This window comes from Nycticebus coucang, chromosome 16, assembly GCF_027406575.1.
Source record: "Nycticebus coucang isolate mNycCou1 chromosome 16, mNycCou1.pri, whole genome shotgun sequence".
Classification (NCBI taxonomy): domain Eukaryota; kingdom Metazoa; phylum Chordata; class Mammalia; order Primates; family Lorisidae; genus Nycticebus; species Nycticebus coucang.
In genome coordinates, this window is record NC_069795.1 from 1,464,044 (window position 1) to 1,489,142 (window position 25,099).

General features: G+C 47.5%; 1 protein-coding gene across 10 annotated transcripts in view; it reads right to left on the bottom strand.

The window, feature by feature from the left end:
• Positions 1 to 25,099, bottom strand: part of ADARB1 (adenosine deaminase RNA specific B1) — a 237,759-nt gene that overhangs the window by 38,424 nt on the left and 174,236 nt on the right. For 9 of the 10 annotated variants that reach the window (XM_053565096.1, XM_053565091.1, XM_053565092.1 and 6 more), the window contains 3 exons: positions 11,069 to 11,143; positions 5,084 to 6,018; positions 1,420 to 1,534 (listed from right to left, as the gene is read on the bottom strand). In XM_053565096.1, the coding sequence (XP_053421071.1) occupies positions 1,420 to 1,534; positions 5,084 to 6,018; positions 11,069 to 11,096 (1,078 nt within the window). In that variant the 5' untranslated portion in view covers positions 11,097 to 11,143. Of the gene's footprint in view, positions 1 to 1,419; positions 1,535 to 5,083; positions 6,065 to 11,067; positions 11,144 to 25,099 lie in introns of all 10 variants that reach the window. The other variant, XM_053565099.1, reaches the window with a different exon arrangement.

The following is a 25,099-nucleotide window of genomic DNA, read 5'->3' on the forward strand; positions in this document are numbered from 1 at the left end:
GAGATGTTAAATGCTCCCAGAAGGTAGTCTGTCTCTTCTAAGGGGGTTTGAGAACCGGGTGACAGAACACAACCAGAACTCACTGGTGCTCAGAAGGAGGCACAGAGCCTTACTTAGAGAACTCTACTCAGCAGGGAAGGTGTTCCCCTTTCAGTGCTGTAAAAGCTAACAGCAGAGAGAGCTTAAAGGAGGAAGGAGATGCAGGCATCAAACGGAACAAACGCTGAGACCCAGTCACTGTCCAGGGCACCTCCTCTGCCTCCCACATGCTGCAGGAATACAGCAGCAGCCGTCAAACAGCAGCCATGCTTCCTGGGTACCCACATGGTGCGCTGAGGCCAAGAGTCACAGCTCATGCCCTCCTTTCCAGAAAGCAACAGGTGCGCTCTCTCAGGTGGAAGGACAACACGGTCACCCACAGACAGAACTGGGGGGAGGGTCCTCCCCGCTGGCAGGTGTAGACAGCTAAACCGTTCCCAGCTCCCTGCCTCTCTGCTATCTACACTAAGCTAAGCACACTCCAGGAGGAACAGCCCCACGGGACAGGTGTCTCACACTCCCGGGAGCCAGGCAGTGGCTAAAGACATGGCTTCCTCTTTCCAGGAGCTGCTCAGGAAATGCCTGGAAGTGCTCTCACCCCCAGAAAAGGGCTCCTGGGATTCCTTTTGCTACTATTGGGACTTCTACACAAACTTAATAAGGTTTCTTCTGTCATCCTAAACTTTGCTTTTTTCAGGGATTTTCTACCGTTTTTTTTTTTTTTTTTTGAGAAAGAGCCTCAAGCTATCAGCCTGGGTAGAGTGCCATGGCATCACAGCTCACAGCAACCTCCAACTCCTGGGCTTAAGTGATTCTCTTGCCTCAGTCTCCCAAGTAGCTGGGACTACAGCGCCCAGCACAACACCCGGCTATTATTTGGTTGTAGTTGTCATTGTTGTTTGGCAGGCCTGGGTTGGATTTGAACCCGCCAGCTCTGGTGTATGTGGCTAGTGCCTTAGCCGCTGAGCTACAGACATCAAGCTAGGATTTTCTACTCTTGTATGAGCTTTCTCCTTACCCTGTAACAGTCAGAAACTTACCTGGCAGCATCAGTAGTTAAATGATAAATCAGACATAGCCTAGTTTCAATGAAGCTGTGCTTTCCAGAGCAGATGAAGCCACCCCCGACAAAAGTAACAGGAATTACATATTATTAACACAGTGTGCTTTCTCCAAATGAATTTAGGATTAAAAGATGAACATTTATAGGAAAAAGGGCTTGCAAGTGCAGCTCCCACATTCCCATTCAGCAGATGTTTTGAAGACAAAGAAGAAAACCCTTCTTGGTTGGCGTGTGAGAGTGGCTGCTATAGACTGAGAGCCTTTCACGCGTGTGAACGTGGTGGTGGGCAGGGCAGCATGCTGCACCAGTATGCTCACCTGTTGTCATGACGACGCCAGCAAGCACTTTTCTGCGAGCATGAGGAGAGGAGAAGTTGTCGGTCAGGTCACCGAACTTACCCAGAACCAGGCGTGAGACAGCATCAGCTAACACCTGGGAGAGGAGCAGAGACGTAAGGGTTAGGGACCCACCGACACTGGAGCAGGGCTGACCCTCTGAATGTCAACACCCACTCTTCTGCAAAGAGTGACACTTACAAGTGACACTTTGCCTGGAAGACCACACAGGCAAATTTCTCAAACAAGTGTGTGTGTTTCCTCCAAAACGTTCTTGGAAACTGACACCCAAGGGTCATACATATAGGATCTGGCTGGGTGTCCTTCAACATGCCCACATGGGAGTCAGCGCTCACACAAGCCAGCCCTATGATCCTTGTAACACCAGCCTGTCCTCCAGAGGAAACTGAGGCACAGGGACAAGAGCGCCTGCCAGGGCCACCTGCCTGTCCCCTATGCCCACCTGGTGCTGCTCTCCAAAGCCTCCCGTCTTCAGACAGGGCTTTGGAGACAGTGAAAGACTCCCTTTTGCCTTCGCCCACCTGCAGTCAGCTCTGGGGCTGCGCAAGGCTAGGGGCACATAGCAGGGTGACAAGCAGGATCACAAGCAAAAGGGACAGTGTCAGGGTGAGGTCAGCTGAAGGAGCACAGGCTGAGCCCAGCACCTCCTTCTCAAAGGTGCTGAGCAGAGACACTTCCCAGTTATTTCAACCTCTATTCCCAAATGTCTGCAGCTCGGCTCACTGGCTCGGAGGCCAGCACCCACTTAGAGCTGTGAGAGCTCTGACACTGAGACTGAACCGTGCTACGATGGACCCAAGACTCATGCTTTGAAGGAAGGTGCTAGATGTGTATCTGGCCCTTCATCAGATTGGATAATCACTTGTGCCAAAGGAACACTTCTTAGGAGCCCACATATTTGCTAGATTTGGTCTTATTTTTATGGCCACCGGACATACTGAGAAGAGATATCTGCTGGAAGGTATGCATTAAGGGCCAGTTTTGACCCACACATCACCAATCTTACACTTGTCTGGATAACCAAATGGCCACCAGGCAAAACTATTGTTCCCAGGTTGGCCTTTAATAGAATATTTCCCCAAATGAATAGAAAAGTCACTCATCTTAAATGATGACTTTTGGAGAAAACATCGTTGTCAGGATGTTTTCCTGCTGTCACTGCACCAGCAAATACCGACAAGCCCAGAGGACAGTGCTCAGGAGTGGACACAGGTGCCCAGTTGCCAGGGCCTGCCACGAGCAGAGGTGCTGGCGGTGTAGGGGGCCTGCATGTGGGAGCGCAGGATGTGCAGACACCACAATGGCCGGGGATCAGAGATAAAGACCAAGTATTCAAATTTACACGGAAGAAAAAATGGTAAGTTAAGTTCCTATGTCATATAAGGCTAAGCACATCTCCAGATATTCAGAGAAAGGCAGAAAGAAGCTGAACCATAGCATTCAGGGAGACTGCGAAGGTCTGGCACTCATGCTGATGTGGGCCAAGGACAGGCATCAGAGGCACACGGGTTGTTCTCAAATCCCCTTAACAGGATCCTAGCCTCATTCTGTATGGTTAATGAAGTGACCACTCTCTCAATTTTCAGGGTAGATGAAATAACGACAAAAATAATTTGTTCCTAAAAGTCAAATCCATGTCACACAGTCCCAGACAACATCATTTACTTGCAACGACACACAGGGCCACGAAAGGCCTGTCCCCAGATCTGGGCTCTGGTGATGATGCTCAGTCTTGCCATGACAGTGACTCGTACGGCAGAGTAACTAGTCATCACATGGCCAGCATGTCTGTTTTATAAGCCCCCTCATCCCACTGTGGATACGAAAGCAAAAGCCTTCAGGCTATCCAGGTATCTGGATAACTGTTTAGGGAAATAGGGTTTTTCACCTTCTCTGGAACATATGTGTTGAAATTTCCAACTGAAAGACAGTGGAGTCCAGCAATAAGGCCATGAGGATGATTATGGGAAGGCCATCCCCAGGTCCTCGGAGGAACACAGGGTTACATTCCCAAGGTATCGAGAGCTCCAAAGACACAGTGGCTGTAAGGGAACACTGTGTCAGGAACCAGGGAAATCTCAGCTCACTCTCCAAGAGCCCCAGTGGTTCCAGACTACACAGGTCCAGAAAATGGTGCCAGGTACGTGGAGAACCTGGAGGAAAGTGGTGTCAGGTGGGGCTGAGGCAGCGGATGGATCCCAGCAGATGCCCTGCAGGCCTTCCCCAGGAGCCTCAGTCCTGCCCTACCCATCTTAGAAGGCCATAGCCACGTCCCTGGGGCAGGACTGATGTCCCCACACCCTGTCTGCCCCTAGTCTGTACCGCAGGCCCCCATGCTTCTGGAATCACAGGGTTTGATGTGACTTCAGTGGTCTTGTTTGAGAAGACAAGTCACATCTGGCAATCTTTCCAACTTAGTCTGAAACATTTTAGCAAACAGTAACCCTGAAAATAAAAAAAAAAAAAAATCACATGGGATCTAGTGTCACTGGTCTGTAAAATGATGAATGGACTAATAATTCTGATAAGCAGTGTTATACTTTGACTATATTACTTTATACTGATGTTGTATTTGGTTGCTTTAGGCAAAATAAAATAAATTTCTTTAAAAACTAGTAACTACTGGTCATCCTAGACCACAGCTGGTTGTTCTAACTGCATCCAAAGGCAAAAGAGGAAACACCGTGACCCACACTTGAGTCTCGGGGGGGTCACAAGCCACCTTATCCATCCATCCTGAGTCCTTCCTTTATTCTGGTCAAATGCAGTATATGTGTTATCTTCAAAGTGAATAATATTTTGATGCAAAGGCATAAATAAAGAGGAGGGTCAAAGAATAACTTTTACGACAGACCGGCAGAAGTTTGGATTTCCAGGAAAAGAAGCAACACTAATCAGAGAGCTCTGGGCTTAGAGGGGAGAACCACATGCTGTTTTCTTTACCCTTCCTCTTTCACAGAAGCCAATCTGGGCTCCGCTGACACTTTCTCTTTCTTTGCTCTGATTTTACTGAGGGGGAGGGAGAGCAAGACCAAACTTAAGAGTGTCTGCCCGCCTCTGGCCTGAGCATGGGGGACTCTGAGATACAGAGAAACTCAGGCAAATGGCAGGTGCTGGGACATTCAGTGCAGGGTCCCCTCCACCCCACCTGCCCTTCTGACACCTCCTCACTGCCGTTTGGCTCTCCCTCTGCTCAGATAGGCTCTGGCCTTAGGAACACAGCCACCAGCCATTCGGGTGGGAGCTGACCCTGATGGGATAGCCTCACCTTCCCGTGTGTGAGACTCCCAAGTTCAAGCTCACCCTCCCCTCTCTCCAGACAGAGGTTTGCTATAAGGTGGGGGTAGGGGTCACGATGGCGGGGCTACCCAGTGAGGAGGGCACTGCAGACCGTGCTGTGAATACTGTTCCTTCCCTGCCCTCAGACAGCCTGGTATGCGCTGGGAGGCTAGTCAGCCTTCTTGTTTACTACATGGCCTTAGCAGCCAGACTTACCGGAAACTGCTCCTGGGGAGGACAGAGTGACGTTAGATGGAAGGTCAACAGTGACAATGGAAAACAAATGCTGCGCAAAGCACCATCAGAGTAACGCCCATGCGTGTTAAGGCAGAGCATGTTTCCTCACCTGTGGCAGGTGCAACTGCAGGCCCTCACTGGGGATGGGCTGGCGGGAGGGCGTTTGGTCCAAGTGCAAATTAAAAATCGTTGCCAAGGCAGACTGCGCAGCCCGGGCCTTGGCAAGTTTCTTGTTCCTCCCTGAGCCCTCAAAGAACTGACCATCCACCACCACAGACATGACGAAGCTCTTGGCGTGGCTCTCCCCGCTCTCAGAGAGGAAGTCATACTTCAGCCCCGGGCGCAGCTCGTTCAAGATCATCACGGGGTTCTTCCCACTCGGGGGTGGGAATGGCGGCATGACAGGGAGAGGAGGCTGGGCGAGGCTGGCAGGCACTGGGGATGCCGACAGGCTGAGGTCCCCGCTGGAGCTGAAGGAGTCGTCCCCATTGGAGCCCACGTAGAAGGGTGGTTCTGACCTGTCTGGGGTCTCAAAGCCATTGAACAGCGTGTCGGGGAAGTCGGCCTGGTCGGACGTGAAGTCCGTGTTGGCAGACAGGGTCCTCCCCATTGCCAGGTGGGCTTCAGAGGCGTTGGGGAACTGGACGAAGGACCGCAAGGCCTTCTCCGCAGCATGAAGTTTTGCCTTTTTCTTTGTGGGGCCAGAGCCCTCAAATACCTGCCCGTTCACTTCCACGGACATGACAAACAGAGGCGCGTGCACGGGCCCCGTCTGCGACAGCAGAGTGTACTGCAGTCCGGGCTTGACCTCATTCAGCTGCATCAGGGCGTTCTTGGGGAGGACAGGCCCCGGAGCTCTCCTCCTTTTCTTCAGCCGGTACCTGGCGTGGCCATTGCTGCCCTCCTCCAGGGCCCGCTTCCTGCTGGTGCCACCGCTGCCTCCATTGGAGAGCGGGGCGCCCTCACCAGGCCCTGGTGTGCTGCCGTCCTTGGGGGGCATGTTGTCCAGATTACGATTTTCCTTAATGTCGGTGCTGCTGGAACCTGTGGTGCCCAGAAAGAGTAACTTACAACGCCTTCGTTGCAGGATCTTGTAAATGCAAAATTTATAGATTCCTTTATCTCTCTTTGTAACTGGTTAAGTGATGTGTGCTTTTACATTTTATTCCTTGATATAAACGTGAAGAGCTATACGTTTAGCCAAAGAACTCTCAGCCTCCACTGAAAAAAGTAATTTGACATTTTATGTACTAGGGACTAAAACCATTTCTATTTAGTGTCACCAACTGCTCTTGCATTAAAAGATGAGATCCTTAAATAATTTTTTTTTTTGTTTGTTTGTAGAGACAGAGTCTCACTTTATGGCCCTTGGTAGAGTGCCGTGGCCTCACACAGCTCACAGCAACCTCCAACTCCTGGGCTTAAGCCATTCTCTTGCCTCAGCCTCCCTCCTCCTGTAGCTGGGACTACAGGCGCCTGCCACAACGCCCGGCTATTTTTTGGTTGCAGTTTGGCCAGAGCTGGGCCTGAACCCACCACCCTCGGTATATGGGGCCGGCGCCTTACGGACTGAGCCACAGGTAAATAATTTTTTTCTACTGATAATATTCTTAAGCACTTAGAGAAACTTTTTCAAGCTTGTCAAAATGTGGGATAAGTTAATCTAAGATCTTATACTACTAAGTATAATGAAATGATAATTTAATTAGTGTACAGACAAGTGTGCCTTTTATTTAGCCTTTCCCCCCTTTTCTTTGTCATTTACCATCATATTATCTATAGGTTTTAAACTGCAGCATCTCAGAAGAGGAAACACAATTTCAAAACATGCAGTCACAAGTTAATTTGTTTTTCAGGTTTAAAATATTCAACCATAATATGGAATTATTTTATTTACTTTATGAATAAATCTTAGAAAACTGCTTATATAATTGTATAAAGTATCACGGTTTCGAAATTATTTTTGGGGGATATGAATTTATTTTCATTGCTCATTTACAAAATTTTCATTCTGTATGGGGACTGATTAATCTGATTTCCCAATACATTCTGTGGTAGGGGAAACACGTAAAAACAAGATATAAAATTGATCCTGAAGACGCTACCACATCCTGACTTCATAAATATACTATGTGGCAATTTTGTCTTTTATAATTATTTAATGAGTTTTCAGAATAATTTGTTTATCCATTTTTTAAAGGTAGTTTAGACTTAAAGATAATTTTAGAATTCTAAAAGTATACGACAAAATAAACATGATTTTGATTTTTAAAAGGGGAATAAAACAGTGTCCATTCTTCCCTTTAAGTTCATTAAGCTTTTTATTTTTATTTTTTTCCCATCAAGCTTTTTAAACAAGAAGAAATCATTCCCTTTTATCTTGGTGAGTTTCTCGGGCCACCTGCTGTAAGTAAAGTAGCCGGGGACTAACAGTCCCAGGCTGTGCAGGGCTGGGGTGACAATGTATTTAAAGACTTCCTCCACTAGCTCCTAAAAATCCACAATAATAATTTTTGAAATTGTAAACCAGTTTACGAATGCGCCAATATGGGGGCTTTAGGATCTGTTTCTACTAGATAATGCAAAAATAGATTCTCATTATGTTAAGCAAACTAAAAAACTGAAAATATTCATCCTCTCCACCCTTGGGAAGGTTTGATGTAACAAAGGCCCACACTGGCTGCCACGCTGTGCAGTTAAAGACCTCTAATCCCAGGGCTGTTGTCACTCAGCCGAGGCACGGAGGAACAACCCTGGTGTGGACACAGCCCACAGGAGAACGCTGCTGCACTGTGACAGAGACTGGGGTCTGTAAACCTTCCCTTGAGAGGCTCTGCCCCGCACACACCACTCCCCCCAGTTGACAAAGCGGATGGAATGAACACTAAATTTCCATTTATAACATCCTCCAACAAAAGCTCGATAGGTTACTCCTTTTGGTGCTCAAAGGGAAAAAGAGGTTAAAAAGAGCAGAACCAAGGTGGAATTCAGAGATTAATAATTTGAGCAAGAGCATAACATACTGGATTAGTGCTTACATTTGTCGTTAAACAATTATCAACATAGAAAATCAAATCATTATAAATGTATTCTGATATGCGTTTAATCAAAAACAAAATTTATAACCTCCGAAACAACCATATGCTTTCAGGAATAAAAATAATCAGTATTGGACTGGCAATCTTGAGATGATAAGAAAACCTCTATACTTTCTGTAACGCAGATTATAAACATTCTAAATTATTCTTCACTTTAAAAGCACCAAGGTTCTGTGCACATTCCATCTATTAACAATGCTGCTATATAAAGGAAAATAAAATATTAAAATTAGAGAAGGATATCCCACAATCACAACTCTTCCTAAACATACGCTTTCTGTTTACAGATCACAAACTGCTTTTCATAAATGTGAATGTTAATCAGGATAGAAGTTTTCATTGCTTTCAAAATGACAGAAAACACAGGGCTGGCAGGTCAAAGTTTTGGCACTAGAACTAGCAATGTATCTTTCCAAGAAAACCAGTGAGGAGAGTTCTTCATTATGTTGTTAACACAGGATAAGTGTAGGGCTAGTTATAAAATTTGCATGAAATAACATTTCTGCCTACAGGAGATGACCGCAGCCAGGAACTATAGTACACAGTTCTGAAACCACAGAGGCTTGGAGACACCTGGGCACACTCTTGAGGTAGAATATAAGGGGACATCTGCACACAGCTTCAGGTTTGAATACTCCGGGACACCGGGACACATGGTTCAGGTGGAACACATGGGGACATCTGCACACACCTCCAGGTGGGATACTCGGGGACTCTGCACACACCTCCAGGGGAGATACTCGGGGACTCTGCACACACCTCCAGGGGAGATACTCGGGGACTCTGCACACACCTCCAGGGGGGATACTCGGGGACTCTGCACACACCTCCAGGTGTGATACTCGGGGACTCTGCACACACCTCCAGGTGTGATACTCAGGGACTCTGCACACTCCTCCAGGGGAGATACTCGGGGACTCTGCACACACCTCCAGGTGGGATACTCGGGGACTCTGCACACACCTTCAGGGGAGATACTCGGGGACTCTGCACACACCTCCAGGTGTGATACTCAGGGACTCTGTACACTCCTCCAGGGGAGATACTCGGGGAATCTGCACACACCTCCAGGGGAGATACTCGGGGACTCTGCAGACACCTCCAGGTGGGACACTCGGGGACTCTGCACACACCTTCAGGGGAGATACTCGGGGACTCTGCACACACCTCCCGGTGGGACACTCGGGGACTCTGCACACACCTCCAGGGGAGATACTCGGGGACTCTGCACACACCTCCAGGTGGATACTCGGAGACTCTGCACACACCTCCAGGTGGGATACTCGGGGACTCTGCACACACCTCCAGGTGGATACTCGGAGACTCTGCACACACCTCCAGGTGGGATACTCGGGGACTCTGCACACACCTCCAGATGGAACACATGGGGACACCTGCACACAGCTCCACGTGGGATACTCAGGGACAGCTGCATACACTTGGGGAATCTGCATACACCTCCAGGGGGATACTCAGAGACACCTGCACACAAGTCCAGGTGAGATACTCAGGGACAGCTGCATACACCTTCAGGGGGGATACTTGGGGAATCTACACACAGCTCTAGGTGGAATACTGGGGGAATCTGCACACATCTTCAAGGGGGATACTCAGGGTATCTGCACACACCTGCAGGTGGGATACTGCGGGAATCTGCACACACCTCCAAGTGGGATACTTGGGGACACCTGCACATGTACTTCAGGAGGAAAATTACATGGGGCAGACAAAGGTCACATATTCTATATGAGTGTGGGCATGATCTCTGTTTTAAAAATGGTGGCAAAAATGGAAATGTTGAGAGGATGTGCCCAGTGACAACATAGGGTAGTATTATGAAAAGAGCTCAAGAGCAGGACTATGAGAACACCAATCTGAGAAACCAACCCACAGGAGAGGCAGCACAGGTGTCAGCTGAGCACATGAGCACCTGGTCACATGGCTCTGGGTAGCGCCTACCGAGGATGCCGACCCTCACACCACACACTGAGAAGTTCACCTCACAAAGACCCGGCTCTGTCCACAGCATTGGCAGGGAGCTCAAGGAGCAGCACTACCAGGCCTGAGCGTCCCACTGGGCTGCCATGGGATTCATGCGGTGGGAAGAACAACTCTAAGACCTCAGGTGACCAGTTCTGTGTGACGTCACAGGGAAAAGTGCTGAGCTGAATTACAATGATCAATAACCACTCCCATTATCATGTAGAGCTGCATATTCTTCCTGAGACAAGTGAGACTATAAACATCCAGATATATTAGTTAGAAAAATAATGTATTTGTTGTAACTTCCCCCCCTAAACTCTCCCAGCTTCTGTGGCAACATTTAAACCTTATTTAAATGCACTGCTCTCTGGGACTGAAGATAAAATAGAAGAAGTATGTCCCTTGAACTTTTCATAGAGAACAACTCTGAGAGAGGAAAAAGCTGGCAGACCCCAAGGCGCTCCATCCTCTGGGCCCCAGAGAGCACAGAGTGGGGAGGAGGAAGGGACCCCAGACAGTTCTGCTAATACCAGCTCCAGGTACTCAAGCTTACCAGACACACACGAACCCTTTCCCTCAAAATGTAGAGACTCCTCTGTTTTTGAAGGGAAACATTTCCGTATTCAAATGACTAGGTATTTAAGTTAATCCCAAAGCTCATCTTCTGTTTGCACAGATGAAAATTCACAGCAGTATTCTGAGAACCAGCTGTGACATGACTTCACGTGAAGCCAGGCAGGTGCACAGGACACACAGCCAGAGGCATGTTCCAGAAATCACAAACGATGGAGTGAAATGCCTAGGCACGTGACTGTCAGGAAAATGCCCATGGTCGACACTGATACCCACTGCAGAGAACGTGCCAAAAATTAAAAACATGAAACTATCAGTAGCACACACCACATAGGAAAAACCACTTTTCCCGAACTGGTCTCATTAATAAGTTTACAAAAACACCAACATATTAACGGAAAATTAGCTATTTGCTACTACATGATGGGCCTAAATCTTACTCATGTTTTCTTCATCTTCTAAATCCATGGCAAAAGACTTTTGAGAGTTTCTTGACTGGCGAAGATTGTTTCTGTCTGAAAGACAGCAAGAAAACAGCATTTTGAATTCCCATGGCACAAGCATCATGAGGTAAGCCTACCCTGGGGAGATGATTACAACGGCGTTCTCAATTGAAGGAAAAATGGCAAAATGATAATTTAGGTCTCATCAGAGAAGTTCCATCGCCACTGGGGACAGAATCCTCCTCACTGGCAGGTTCTGGAGCAGCAGAGGACTCTTGATAGGCATTCTCCTGTGTGAGATACCAGGTGGACAGCACAGCAGAAGTCTCAGGGGCATTCCCAGAGGGTGGGCTTGATGCTGGGGGATGGAAGGCCACGAAGAGCTCTCCTCAGGGACAGAGGTGGTGACATCTATGCCTCTGAAAGCCCTCTCCTGTAACAGATGGCAGTGGGATGCACGTGGGGCTCTCACCTGCCTGCCCTCTGATCTGCACTCTGGCCAGACTCTGGGTTGTGGTTATAAAATAAAGCCACATACCAAGAACCAGCACCTTCAGCATTTCACTTGACCACTTCTTTCTCATCTTGAATAGCATCTAGTACAGATAAGACTAAAATGCGTATAGTTGGTAACATTTAATTTCTCAGCCACGTATAATGTATTATTTATTGGCAGGAGAATAATTATTCTAATTTCTAATTATTGACAAATTTAAGAGTTTTGTCTTCCTAAATATTCTAAATATATTTTGCAATATTATACTAATATGTGGTCTGTAATAAAGAATCCCATCAGACTGCAACTAAGGGGAAAGAGATTTGCAAATTTTGTAACCATATATTCCTTTGTATGCAAATAAAATTTGTATTATAAATCATTAAAAGGCAAATTCATTACTTTTAGGAAAACAGTAGCAAAATGTGTATACCTTATGTACATTTCATTTATCATGTTTAAAATATACATAGTTTTCATGATAATCATTTGTTAATAACTTTGAATCTCACTATATGTTGGGCAAATTTATTCCTAAAAGTTAAGTGAATTTCTATTTAGAGCAGAGATTAAAACATGTTTTCAAGACAGTTTTAAAAGCATTTTTACTTCATATTCATTAGTTACTTTAAGACATATTTTCAGGGATTATGTACAAAGCCTAGTGCTAAATAATACAAGAACCTAAAATGAATCAGGCTGACTTGGCAATTGAGAAATTTAACTAAATATTACCTGGACGGTTACTTATATTAAGGATCATTAATTACTTTAGGTGTAGAAATGATAATTAATTTTTAGTAATGTGTACTTAAATATTTACAGATAAAAGGGTAATATATGGAATTTACTTCAAAATATTCAGTGTGGTAGGAATGAAGTAGATGGGATACAAGTGGTAATTGTTGAAGGTGGCTGAGGGATGTGTGAGTTCATTATGCAACTCTCTATTTGTATGTTTTAAGATTTCCATTATAGATAGCTTTATTTTAAAATTAATTAAGAGATAGGTGTCACTGTGACCCAGGCTGAGTGCAGCTTACTGTAGCCTCGAATTCCTGGGCTCAAGCGATCCTCCTACCTCAGCCTCCCAAATTGCTGGAACTATAGGCACCCACCACTAACCCTGGCCCATTATGACAACTTTTAATCAAAAGTGATTTAAGTATAATCTAGAATGGAAGATAGATGTAGGAAAAAGCACAGGATCCCGTATGTAGGGAACATGCCCTCGGCAAGTGTGTGGTGCCCCCAGGCGCCTCTTAGCTGGTGGGGTCAGGTCAGAGAAATGGAGACATGATTGTTAAACTGAGCCTCAGACAGAGGTCAGGCTCACGCAGACCGTGAAGATAGGAGAATAGGGAGTGTGCAGAGCACAGAGGCATGAGGTGATCACAAGGTGCTGCTGGGAAACTGGACCAGATTCAGAGACAATGGCTCAACCTGTCCAAGGACTCGGCTGAAGACTGGTTCTAACAGGCAGAAGGGACCTCCTGGGGGTGAGCACCAAAAAATGCCCAGATGTCATATACAAACAGGCCTGTGCAGGGAAGGAGCAGCCAGGGACCCTGGACCTGAGGACTAACCTCATCTCTCCTTTTGCCTCATTACGTCTGACTTGGAGCTGAAGAAGCCAGAAACAGATGTCAATAGGCACAGGCCAGGAAAGGAGGCCGCTGGCGACAGGGAAGCCTTTCCGACGAGATGGATCCTTCCAGTCAGACACCATAGAGGAGCCTTGACCCCCACGGTGCCAGGCTAGAAGGAGGACCCACAGAGCCCCCATGATGGGGGCCGTGTCTCATCCGCCTTGGCCCTTCCTGCACTGTGGCATGGACTCATGGGCCCCCAGGGAGGCCAGCAGGAGTGAGGCATGCCCTCCACTAGCAGAGACCATGGGGAAGGGCTCACGGGGAGTCTGAGCCAGAGTCTCACAGTATCACATCATTTATTTTTTAAATTTTTATTTTAAAAAATAAAAAAATCACCTGTACCAAGAAGATCTTAAACTGAAGGAAAAAAGATAGTCAACAGATGGCAACAGTGAGATGCAGAGATGTAAGAATGCCCCGACAGTGATTTAATGCGTCTTCACAAAAAAGAATAAGGGGGCAAAGTCAGTCTGATCTGCGCAGTTACTGCACAGGGACAGGCATGGAGGCTGGCGGTGCTGTGAGGGGCCACACATGGTCACGCTGACCCAGGCGCACCAGCAATCTAATAACAGAGGGACGGGCATGGAGGCAGCCGGTGCTGTGAGGGGCCACACATGGTCACGCTGACCCAGGCGCACCAGCAATCTAATAATGGAGGGACGGGCATGGAGGCAGCCGGTGCTGTGAGGGGCCACACACGGTCACGCTGACCCAGGCGCACCAGCAATCTAATAACGGAGGGACGGGCATGGAGGCAGCCAGTGCTGTGAGGGGCCACACACGGTCACGCTGACCCAGGCGCACCGGCAATCTAATAACGGAGGCACAGGCATGCATGCAGGTGGTGCTGTGAGGGGCCACACACGGTCACACCCGACCCAGGCACACCAGCAATCCAACAACAGAGGGACAGGCACACTGGGACAGCCAGGGACACCCAGGCAACACCAACCCCATCTCACGTCTCAATCCAAAATCCATTCGAAATGGATCATAGGCTTATGTGCAAAACAATGAAACTTTTAGAAAAGCCACAGAGGAAATCCTCAGGATCTAGGGCGAGGCAGAGGACTTAGACAGGGTCCTTGAAAGAAAAGATGGATATATTGGAAATTTAAAGCTTTTGCTCTGCAAAAGATCCTGTCAAAAATATGAAAAAACAAGCTACCCACTGAAGGGAAATACTTGAAAACCACATGTCCAACAAAGAGAATATACAAGGAAGTCTCAAAACCCAACAGTAAAACAAACAATCCAGTTTAAAAATGGGCAAAAGACACAAAGAGACATTGTACCAGGGTAAATCAGCCCACAAAAGGTGTTGGCACCGGCCACTAGAGAAATGCAGCTGAAAACCGCAGTCACGTACCACTACACATCTCTGAGAACAGCTAGAATAAAATACAGTGACAGCCTCAAGTGCTGGTGAGGATGTGGAGAAAGAGGTTTCTGACGTCACGGGCAGGAATGTAAAATGGACGGCCACTCTGGAAAACCACCAGCAGTTTTTTAGACTAAACGTTCAACACGCCATGTGACGCAGCAGTTGTACAAGTGGGCATTCCATCCCAGAGAAATGATGCTGTGCGTGTTCAAATTTCTTATGACCGCATATGAGTTTATAATTATCTCAAAATAAAAAGTTTAATTAAAAAAACAGGCAGAAGGCATGCAAAAGGCTAAATTACTTATGATTAATACTTGATTTGCTTGAGAAGGCTGACTTCTCTCAGGTGTCTGTGACCAGGGAGAGTAAACCTCATAATGAAGGTAAGTGCTGAGGCCCAGGAGTGAGCCAGCTCTCTATGCAATTCACCTACTTTGTACAGTTCTCATGTTCCTGCTTTTACATATTAAAATTCCTTCTAAAGGACTTGGAAAATGTCTCGCAGTAGCAAACGGTCACGCTGTAAGCGAAGGCAGTGGGTACTGTGTATGAAGAATGGGCGCTAGAAACCTCCTGCAGAGCAGAAGCCAACATTTTCAGCTTTCACAGATGCCTACTCTTTTTTTTTGTTTGTTTTGTAGAGACAGAGTCTCACTTCATAGCCCTCGGTAGAGTGCCATGGCCTCACACAGCTCACAGCAACCTCCAACTCCTGGGCTTAAGCAATTCTCTTGCCTCAGCCTCCCGAGTAGCTGGGACTACAGGTGCCCGCCACAACGCCCGGCTATTTTTTGGTTGCTGTTTGGCCGGGGCTGGGTTTGAACCCGCCACCCTCGGTATATGGGGCCGGCGCCCTACTCACTGAGCCACAGGCGCCGCCCCACAAATGCCTACTCTTATACCAAAGGTTATAAAACAAAGCAAAACAGCAAATGCAAGCACTTCAGTAGATTTCACATAGCTACTTTCTCTTCTACTTTGAAAAGAACCTCTTATAGCCTAAACTACAAACACATAAAAATTAAAACCCCATTAAAAATCCCCTATGGAGCAGAATTCCAAGAATGGCCAATTAAAGAAAATCTATCTGACAGCAGTATTCATACAATCTCATTTCTCCAGATGCCTCCTGGCATAGCAGAAATACCCAGAACGGGTGTGTGCGAGACCTGACTGCAGAAGACTGGGGCTCACATCTAACCTGGGTCCAGGTATAATCTCAGGCTTTCTTCTCTAATGGAACTAGACACGCTGATTCAAATATTTATGTTAAAAAATAAATAGGTTCAAACAAGCAGGAAAATTGTGAACCAAAGGAACAACTAGCTGGGGATAGCCCCTGCTTCAAAACGGAAGAGCCTCAGTACCTAGGACAACGTCCCAGGCCCGTAGTGATGAAGGAGATGGGATGAAACTCCAGAAGAAAGGGCGGCTCCTGTGGCTCAGTGGGCAGGGCGCTGGCCCCATATACAGAGGGTGGCGGGTTCAAACCCAGCCCCCGCCAAACTGCAATAAAAAATACCCAGGCGTTGTGGCAGGTGCCTACAGTCCCAGCTACTCAGGAGGCTGAGGCAGGAGAATCACCTAAGTGCAGGAGTTGGAGGTTGCTGTGAGCTGTAACACCATGGCACTCTACCGAGGGTGATAAAGTGAGACTCTGTCTCAAAAAAAAAAAAAAAAGAAAAGAAAAGAAAAGAAAATCCAGAAGAGATCAGAATACATCCAGAAATGGAGCCTTTGGTAAGGGGGCATCTCACAGCAGGGAGGTACAAAGGTGCTGTTTAACAAACAGGACTGGACATTGGGAGGCCCGTGGAGGAAGAGCGAGCTGGATCCCAGGGCATCAGCTGCAGTGCCCTCATCACCTGCTCACAGGTTATCTTTTGATTTCAAATAATGTGATCCAATTAGCAATGTTTTATTTTTAAACCAGGTGGCAGACAAATGGTTGTTATATTATTCTTTATACCCTTTTATACCCTACAAAACAAATGGAAAAAAACTTATCTAACGAATGCTCTTATCAACTTCAACAACATTCTCTCTCTCCAGGGTGGAGTGCCGAGCTGTGTCACGCCTACCCTCCACCTCCCCTTCCTTCCCCTGCTCTTCATGAGAAAAGACATTCTGGAATAAAATATAAAGAACATGACTTATTTACACTAAAGATGCACCAGAACTTAAACACTCTCTATTGTGCTGATGAAAAATGCTATCTTTAGGAGTCCACTAAAAATGTGAAGATTAAAAACTGTTTAAGACAAATGGCGAACTTGATTACAACTACTAACAAACTGGCTCTTCAAAAAAGGATGGTTTTTGAGAAAAGTTCTGTACATTCTTTATGACTGTTACAGATTCTATTCTTAACAGCTGTAAACTGAAAATCTGAAAAGGAGAAGTGTTACTAACGAAGAGATTACTCATGTTGCTTCTTTCTATAAGTTAAGCAATGTGTTGAAGGCTACATTAATTGTGTAGCTTTAGCAAAAAAAATCCTGAATGATGACTTGGTTATTTAACGAAGGTAACTAAAGGACAAACCTCTCACATTGTTTGAAAGAAAACAATCTGAAATTCAATAGGCAAATCATATGTGTTTAGAGAGTTCAATTCATGATCTGTATTTTGTTTTCAATATTATCTAATCAAATCACTAAAGTGTTCCAAAATATTTAACAGATATTTTCAGCAAAATACTTTTTTTTTTAGGAAATCATCCTTGCAATCTGGTGTGCAGTTAACCTTTAGAATTCTGTGCACATTGAATAAGACATGGCATTCTGTGTACATACAACAAAGAGGATTTGCACAGGACACAGCAAACATGTTTCTGGCAGTGCAGTGCAGAATGGCATGTTAAAGTAAACACAGGACCACCAGGTGGGAGGCACTGAGGAGCAGAGGAATCCATGGAGGGGCGCAGAGGACGTGCAGCAAAGACAACTTACAGAGAGAAGTGGAGGTAGCCAGTGCAGAGCGGTGGCACAGGCCGCTGACACCTGGCAAGGACAGAGACTACCACGGAGGATTATAGAACATGAGGAAGAGCTGGCGACTTCGAGCAAGCTGTGGTCCAGCTCATCCGCCTTACTAAGGAAGGAAGCATCTGGAAGATTTGTGTTTGGGCAGCCGCAGGCTAACCCAGCAGGGTCGCTCCAGGGAGGCTAAGAAGGGAGTGGCTGGCGCAAGTCCCGGGTGCTCTAGGAGACCTTGCGGGAGGCATTCACTGGCAGCCAAAGTATTGACTGTGCCAATGCACGTGTGGGTAAATAACGACCACCTTCCACTGCCATGTCCCCTGCATGCAGCAGGCATTTAAGCTGGCTACCAAAGCCCACCCGAATCTCGTTTCACCCCCAAACTAGATTGCAGTTTTCCTCCCAAGTTAGCTCAGGCAACCAGCTCACCTACCTCCGCCCTGCTCCGTCAGCTGGTGCGCAGCCTCTGGCTGTGCCTGGCCTTGAGCAGCCCAGGCAGCCTCTGCTCCAACACACACCAGTGTTCACAGCTCTGGGCACCAGTCGTGCCCTGCCTTTCTCACCAGAACCTTTCCTGCCTCACACAAGACTGCCCTATCTTGATCAGGAGGGCTACAGAACTTTTCCCAGATGGCCTCCCACAATGTGGCTTCATGTGAGGCTGCGGGCCCTGTGGACAAGCACTGTGGCTCACTATCACCTTTCCTAGCATCTTCAGAGGCTGCTAGAGTTGCTTCCTGAAAATGAACCATAGCCCTCTGAGTGCCACAAAATCCCACCACGTTTGGGATGGGACAGTGAGGCACAGGCTTTTCCAGCTTCTGCTTACTTTCACGTTGACCACTCTTCAAAATAGGACACGTGGCCAGGTATAGAGGCTCATGCCTATAACCCCAGCACACTGGGAGGCCAGCAGTGGACAGAGACGTCCAGATGCAGAGAAGCCGTCATCACCACCCAGACATCAGTGGACAGAGATGTCCAGTTGCAGGCTAGCCATCATCACCACCTGGACATCAGTAGACAGAGACGTCCAGACACAGACTAGCCATCATCACCACCCGGACAGCAGTGGACAGAGACGTCCAGACACAGACTAGCCGTCATCACCACCCGGACATCAGTGGACAGAGACGTCCAGACGCAGACTAGCCGTCATCATCACCTGGACATCAGTGGACAGAGACGTCCAGACACAGACTAGCCGTCATCACCACCCAGACATCAGTGGACAGGAAGTTGTTTAGCCTTCAGAAGAGACCACCGACAGCTAAGGCAGGTGTGCCGGGGTGGGGTCAGCTTGCTAGCAGGGGATGGAATATATTCTGAGTCCCCCAGCCTGCAGCAGGGCCAGCAGCCCCAATACTAATCAAGGTAGCTGAGACAAGTGTTGGCAAGAAGCAGAGTCCCAAATGTCCCAGGAGTCTTCCTGCTGACTGCTACTCAGGAGCACCTGGTGCTCGGGATTTCCCTGAGCAGCCCCAGAAGGCACTGTCTGCACATGTGGCTTCCTGCACAGAGAGGGGGAAGTAGGGAAGCCCACAGACCTGGGGTCCCTTTCAGGGAGCACATGGGTCACCACTGTGGTGGGATCTGCACAGGGCTTGTTGCTGTAGGAGGCACCGTGGGTGCTGCTGGCCTCCTGCCAGGGGCTCTTGCTCTTCCCATAGCCAGTGCTCCCCCAGCTGGCTCTCCTCTGGCCTACTGGCCTGCCTTTCCACCAGGTTAGAAGCTCTGCTCTGGACACCAGCTCAGCCTCTGTGTCACAGCACTTAGCAGGTGCTCCCCAGAGTGGACGCCAGGCTGGGTATCCTGGACTAACCACTCACGTCTAACTAACAGTAGTTCAGGCACACTGGCTGTATCCACTTTCTCTCAAACATGTCTAAACTCCTAAATCCTTAAATAAGAAGCATCTGTAAATGAAATGGCTTTGAACTGTTCACTGCTGATATGAAAGGTCTGCCTAGTACAGCTGTGATTAGGAAATGTTTCCCAGGCAGCTATGATCACTCTCCTCTCCTAAGGGACATGAATATCCTGCTGTGGTCACTCTCTACCAGAAGCCTAAAGCCCGTCTGCAGGTGACAGTGGCAGAGTCAGCTGGACATCCTGGATGAGGGTCCAGGCCGAGCCTGCCTCAGTTCCTTGCCGGATGGCCCTGGCAGGGCTCTGGAGCCTGGATGTGACATGAGCAGACAGTTCCACAGGTGGGTAAGTCCTTGTAATACAACGCCACATCACTCTAGCGCTCACAATGGGCAGCTGCTGTCACTACCACAGCAGGGAGGGGCCGGCATGGATGCCACGTCCCTGTCAGGGATGGCTGTTTGTGATAAATTGGGTCCCTCAACTCACTCAACACCACAAAAACTGAAATTGACAGGAACACTCGCTGCACTGACCACAACAAACAAATGTAGGCCAATTAATCCTGCCAAGTTATTTGCAGTATAAATCCTATAAAGCAGATCTTTAAAACTTTGGCTGTTCATTCTCTCAGGAGAATTAAAGCAATTCTTACAGAAATATATTTTCAAAGTGGTGCCTGAATTTGTTCTCTAACTACCAAACTCTGGTTGCACACCTGCCAGGTGTTAAGTTGTTACACTAAAGAACATACCAAGCGCAACAGAAAATGGGGAAATAAACCAAAGAATTCAGTTTGTAGGAATTAATGCAAAAGAGTAAAAACCAAATTCATCATATTTTCTCTAGGCAGAACATTTACCATTAACCAAATGATTAACTAGCAAATAATATTCTTTTTCACAACAAAAATCCATAATGTTATGAATTAGTCATATCCGGAAATATTTTTAGTGAGAATTCTAGACATACCAAATCTAGAATATTCTGCTATATTTAATTAATTATCTATACTTACCATTGAGATAATGATTAATAAATAGAACTAAACAACTGGGAACGTTTTTCTAACCACACTCATCACAGTGAAGCAGCGTTGGGCAAGGACACGGGAGCAAGGCCTGGAGTCGAGAGCGTGGGCAGCGCTCTGAGTCTGGAAGAAACGCAGATGCTGCAGCCACAGTGAGCAGCGAAATGAGGCAGGACGACTCCCTTTAGGGGGTTAGAATGACCTAACGGAGAGGGGCTCCTCTCTAAACGCCCCAGCTCAGCCACTACTGCCTGGGGACCTATGGAAACATGGAGACTGCACAGTGTGACAGCTTTGCTGTGCCGCTGCTGTCTCCAGACACTTCTCAGCCCAAGTCCGCTGACAGTGACACACGTGCCCCTCCTGGGACTCCAGAGTGTCAGCCCCTCCTGACACACGTGCCCCTCCGGGACTCCAGAGTGCCCACCTGGGCAGAGGCAGCACCTTCCAGATGAGCCTGAAAGGAGCAGACCTGGGGACAGCCTGAGGTCAGAGCCATGTTTCTCAGGCCGGTCCTTCAGCAGCCAACCACAATTCACAGCGTGAAGACAAACACCCAGTCTAAAAACGGTAGACAAGTATGAGCAAGATTCACAAGAGAATAAATGCAAAGAAAGATGTCAGCTGTCAAACCAACAGAGAGAATGCAGAAGGCCGAGGCTGGCGGAGGTCCAAGGAAGGGGCTCCCACCCTGCTGAGCAGAACCCAGAGGCACCCAGAAGCCAGCACAGCCAGGATCCCACAGGGAGGGGCTCACTCTCCGCCTTGGTGTCCCGATGGTAGAATCACCCCAAGCCAGAAGAGGCTGGTGTGGGGAGAACTGGGGTGGCAGGAGGCGCAGAGGGGCCTGGCCACCAGGAATGGGGATAAGGGGCCTTGGCCAGCCCCTCCTGTTCTCACATCTCCCTCCAGGGCAGAAATCAGGTCCTACTGGGTCCCAGCCATAGCAACACCAAATACAAAGCCTTAAACACTAAACTTCCAACTCTAATTCCAGTACTAGGAACTGGAAAAAATTATTATGGCTCTGCTCATATTCAAAGATGAAGCTAAAGGATTATGATTTTTTTATAGTTTATTTTGTACCCATATTTTCTAATTCTTACAATGAACCTACATGGCTTCCCACAACAGAGAAAGTTAAGTTTCACTCCAAGCTTTGCTCCTGTGCACACGAGTATGCCTCATGGTCAACACAGAACTCTACATGCATCTGGGAAGATAGCAGACCACCAGGGGACACAGGCTACACCCTGACCCACCACAGATTATCTCTGAGGTCTCAACCTGCACCCACCAGTATTTTACCACAAAGCCAGGTCTCAGAGAGACCAGGCAGCCAGCCCGAATGCAGGCAGAATAAACTGCTATGCAGAGGGCCCAGGCCATGGGCATGCTGGGATGCCGCAGCTCAGGGGACTTTGCAGGCAAGAGGGAGGTCAGGTATGGACCTGTGAGTCCTGACCTTGAGGCTGCTACACAGTGACCTTGACAGATCCCTTCCCAAATCCCCATAAGCTGCCACAAAGTGACGGCATTGGTGCAAGGGGACCAAGGGTCCCTAAACTACTCCATCCTGCCATCACCATTACACTACCTAACATTACATTATGTAATTTATAAGGCCCTTAGCAAATGTCCAGATGGGCCCTTGCGGGCTCCTGCACCCTACCCAGCTGTGTTCTGCCCCAAACCCTTCAGAAGGGCTTTGGAGAACTGTGACCAGAAGAACCCCCAAAAGATGAAGCCAGTGGCCAAGATAACAATGGACAAGGGAGGCATGAGAAAGTTAGACGCTCCATGCAGACAGAGCACCAGGCAGCCTGCAGGGCCTCCCCATCACCACCCACCTCCCCCCCACCCCCAAATGAGTGTTTTTTTATCCTGCTACCCTGTCCCTGAACGGAGAGCAAGTGACACTAGGACCACCTGAATGTGGGGCTGCCTCTTTACTGCCCCGTTACCCACTCCCGCCCTGTGCATGCCGAGATCCCTGGTGCCAGCACACAGAAGATTCTAATGGGTCCTTGTTGAATGAAGGGATTAATGGGTGGGTGGGTATAAGAAGGGAAGAATGGATGGTGAGTGGGTGGGTGGATTTATAGGTGGATGGGTAAAGGATGGGTGGATAAGTGACAAGAGGTAGATGGATCAGTGGATGAATGAATGACGGGTAGATGAATGAATGATGGTGGACGGATGGGTGATGGGTAGAGAGATGAGTGGGTGGCTGAGGGAGGGAGGGGTAGGTGGATGAATGAATGATGGGTGGGTAAACAGGGGGGTGGACTGATGGGTGATGGGTGGAGAGATGAGTGGGCGGCTGAGTGATGGAGGGGTAGGTGGATGAATGAATGACGGTGGGTAAACAGGGGGGTGGACTGATGGGTGATGGGTAGAGAGATGAGTGGGCGGCTGAGTGATGGAGGGGTAGGTGGATGAATGAATGACGGGTGGGTAAATGGGTGGTGGACTGATGGGTGGAGAGATGAGTGGGCGGCTGAGGGATGGAGGGGTGGATGGATCCATGGGTAGATACGTAAATGAACGGATGGGTAAATGGATGAACTGGTGAATGGGTGAATGTGTGAATGGATGAATGAACAGATGTACAGACAGATAGGTGGGTGTGTGCATGAATGGAAAAGTGGGTGGAAGTGTGAATGAATGGTACAGACTGATAGACAAACAAATGTGCAGATGGAGGGGTGAAGGGACAGATGGAGGGGTGAAGGGACAGATGGAGGGGTGAAGGGACAGATGGAGGGGTGAAGGGACAGATGGAGGGGTGAAGGGACAGATGGATATGTGGATGAGTGGGTTGGGTGGATGGATAATGGATAGATGGATAGGTGGACAGAGGGATGAATGCCATCCCACCTCTGGCTGTCACCAGGCTCTACATCTCATAAAGAGTTGTTAGCTTTTCAAGGTGATGGTTGCAGCTAAGACAAGAGGAGGCTGGCGTAACAGCTGCCTGCCCCCTCTGGTGCTGCCTGGATCAGAACGTGGCCTAGCTGGGTCTGCTCACTCTGTAAAGTATGGACAATACTGAGTCTCCAGGATGCTTTCCAGGAGTATTCAGAGAGAGCATGCCTCTCCAGATCTGGAGCTCCCACTCTACAGAGATCCCCATACCTATTCACCTTTCCATCCTGGAAACACAGGGAGCCCAGCTCAGACAGAAGCGCCAGAGTTGTCACCCAGGTGACAGTGGTCTTCACAGGAGTGCACAGTGACCAAGCACAGAGAAGGGTTAGGGTTAAGGTTATCACACATGGGACAAAACACTGAGAAAGCCCTTCATCTGGAAACCCAGGAGCTCATCCACACAACAGGGGTGCCTAGCAGAGGAGTGCGTCTGCGATTCACCCAGCTCACACCCCAGCTCCACTATCCACTCAGTGGCAGTGTCGAGCTCAGTGAAGGCCTAGCAGCCCGCCCTGAGGCTTGCAGGCCTCCTCAGGGCTCAGCCAGCATCTGCCAGGGCAGCAATGCCTGCTTGATGGAGGCCCTAGTCAGTATTTAAATTGAACATTATTCTCTTCCAACCATATTTTTCTGATAATTAAGGTAATCTATCTGAGTCTCATTCACAGTCAATGGTCAATTACTTGCCCTGTGGAAGGGAGTAATTGTAACAAATAAATCCAGAGTGATGAAAAATCATTGAAATTATATTGCTACTAAAGCCAACTAAAACAAGTAACTTGCTACTACACTGTTTTCAACAACGAACCAAATTTTAAAAGGCATGCATTATACCAGTCTTAAAAAGAAATCCAATATACATAATTTGTAGCACCTTAAAATTATACAATATAAAAGACTTTTTTACATATTAAAAAACTTTGCCACTTTAGTATAAATAGGATAGCCAGTCTTAATAATACCCATAATTTTTAAAGACATTTTTATTAGTTTCAAAGGTAACACATATTACAGAACGCCAAGACTAGGTACCAACAGACAATGTTATGCTGCCTAGTAACATTCACAATAAACTCACTATTCACACAGGAAGAACTGGGGAACACAAGTCATTTAATACTTTGACTTCATTTTTACATCTTTTAACACTCTTAATTTCTCATTACATTGGTCTGAAAATGCACCAGATTTAGAGTGGTTTTCCTAGTGCAAAGTAAGATTATAGAATGCATAAAGAGGATATTTTAAGCTTGAATTACAGAAAATTCCAAAAGAATAATAACAGAATTATTCCTATACTTCTCAGTATTTTTCCCAACTTAAATATTTAGTGGGAGAGTCTGTGGAAAAAGTGATGGTAATTCTAAATTTAGAGATATTTGACCAACATTTCCCATAGTTTTTGCTTTCAGCTTTTTTTCTTTTTCTTTCTTTCTTTCTTTTTTTTTTACTTTCTAATGCTTGTCTTAAGAACATCTTGCTTTTAAAAACTTAACCGAGAAAACAAAAACAGGGCAGTCCTGCCCTTTCCTGAGGAGGGTCCAGTGAATCACACAGACTGGCCGCTGTCCGGCCCACTGTCAGTCCGTGGAAGCAGCACCCTGTCCTAGGCAGACCCAGTGCTCGCCCCACTCTCAGATGCAGAGTCCCCTTAGGGACAATCATCTTTGTTATATTTA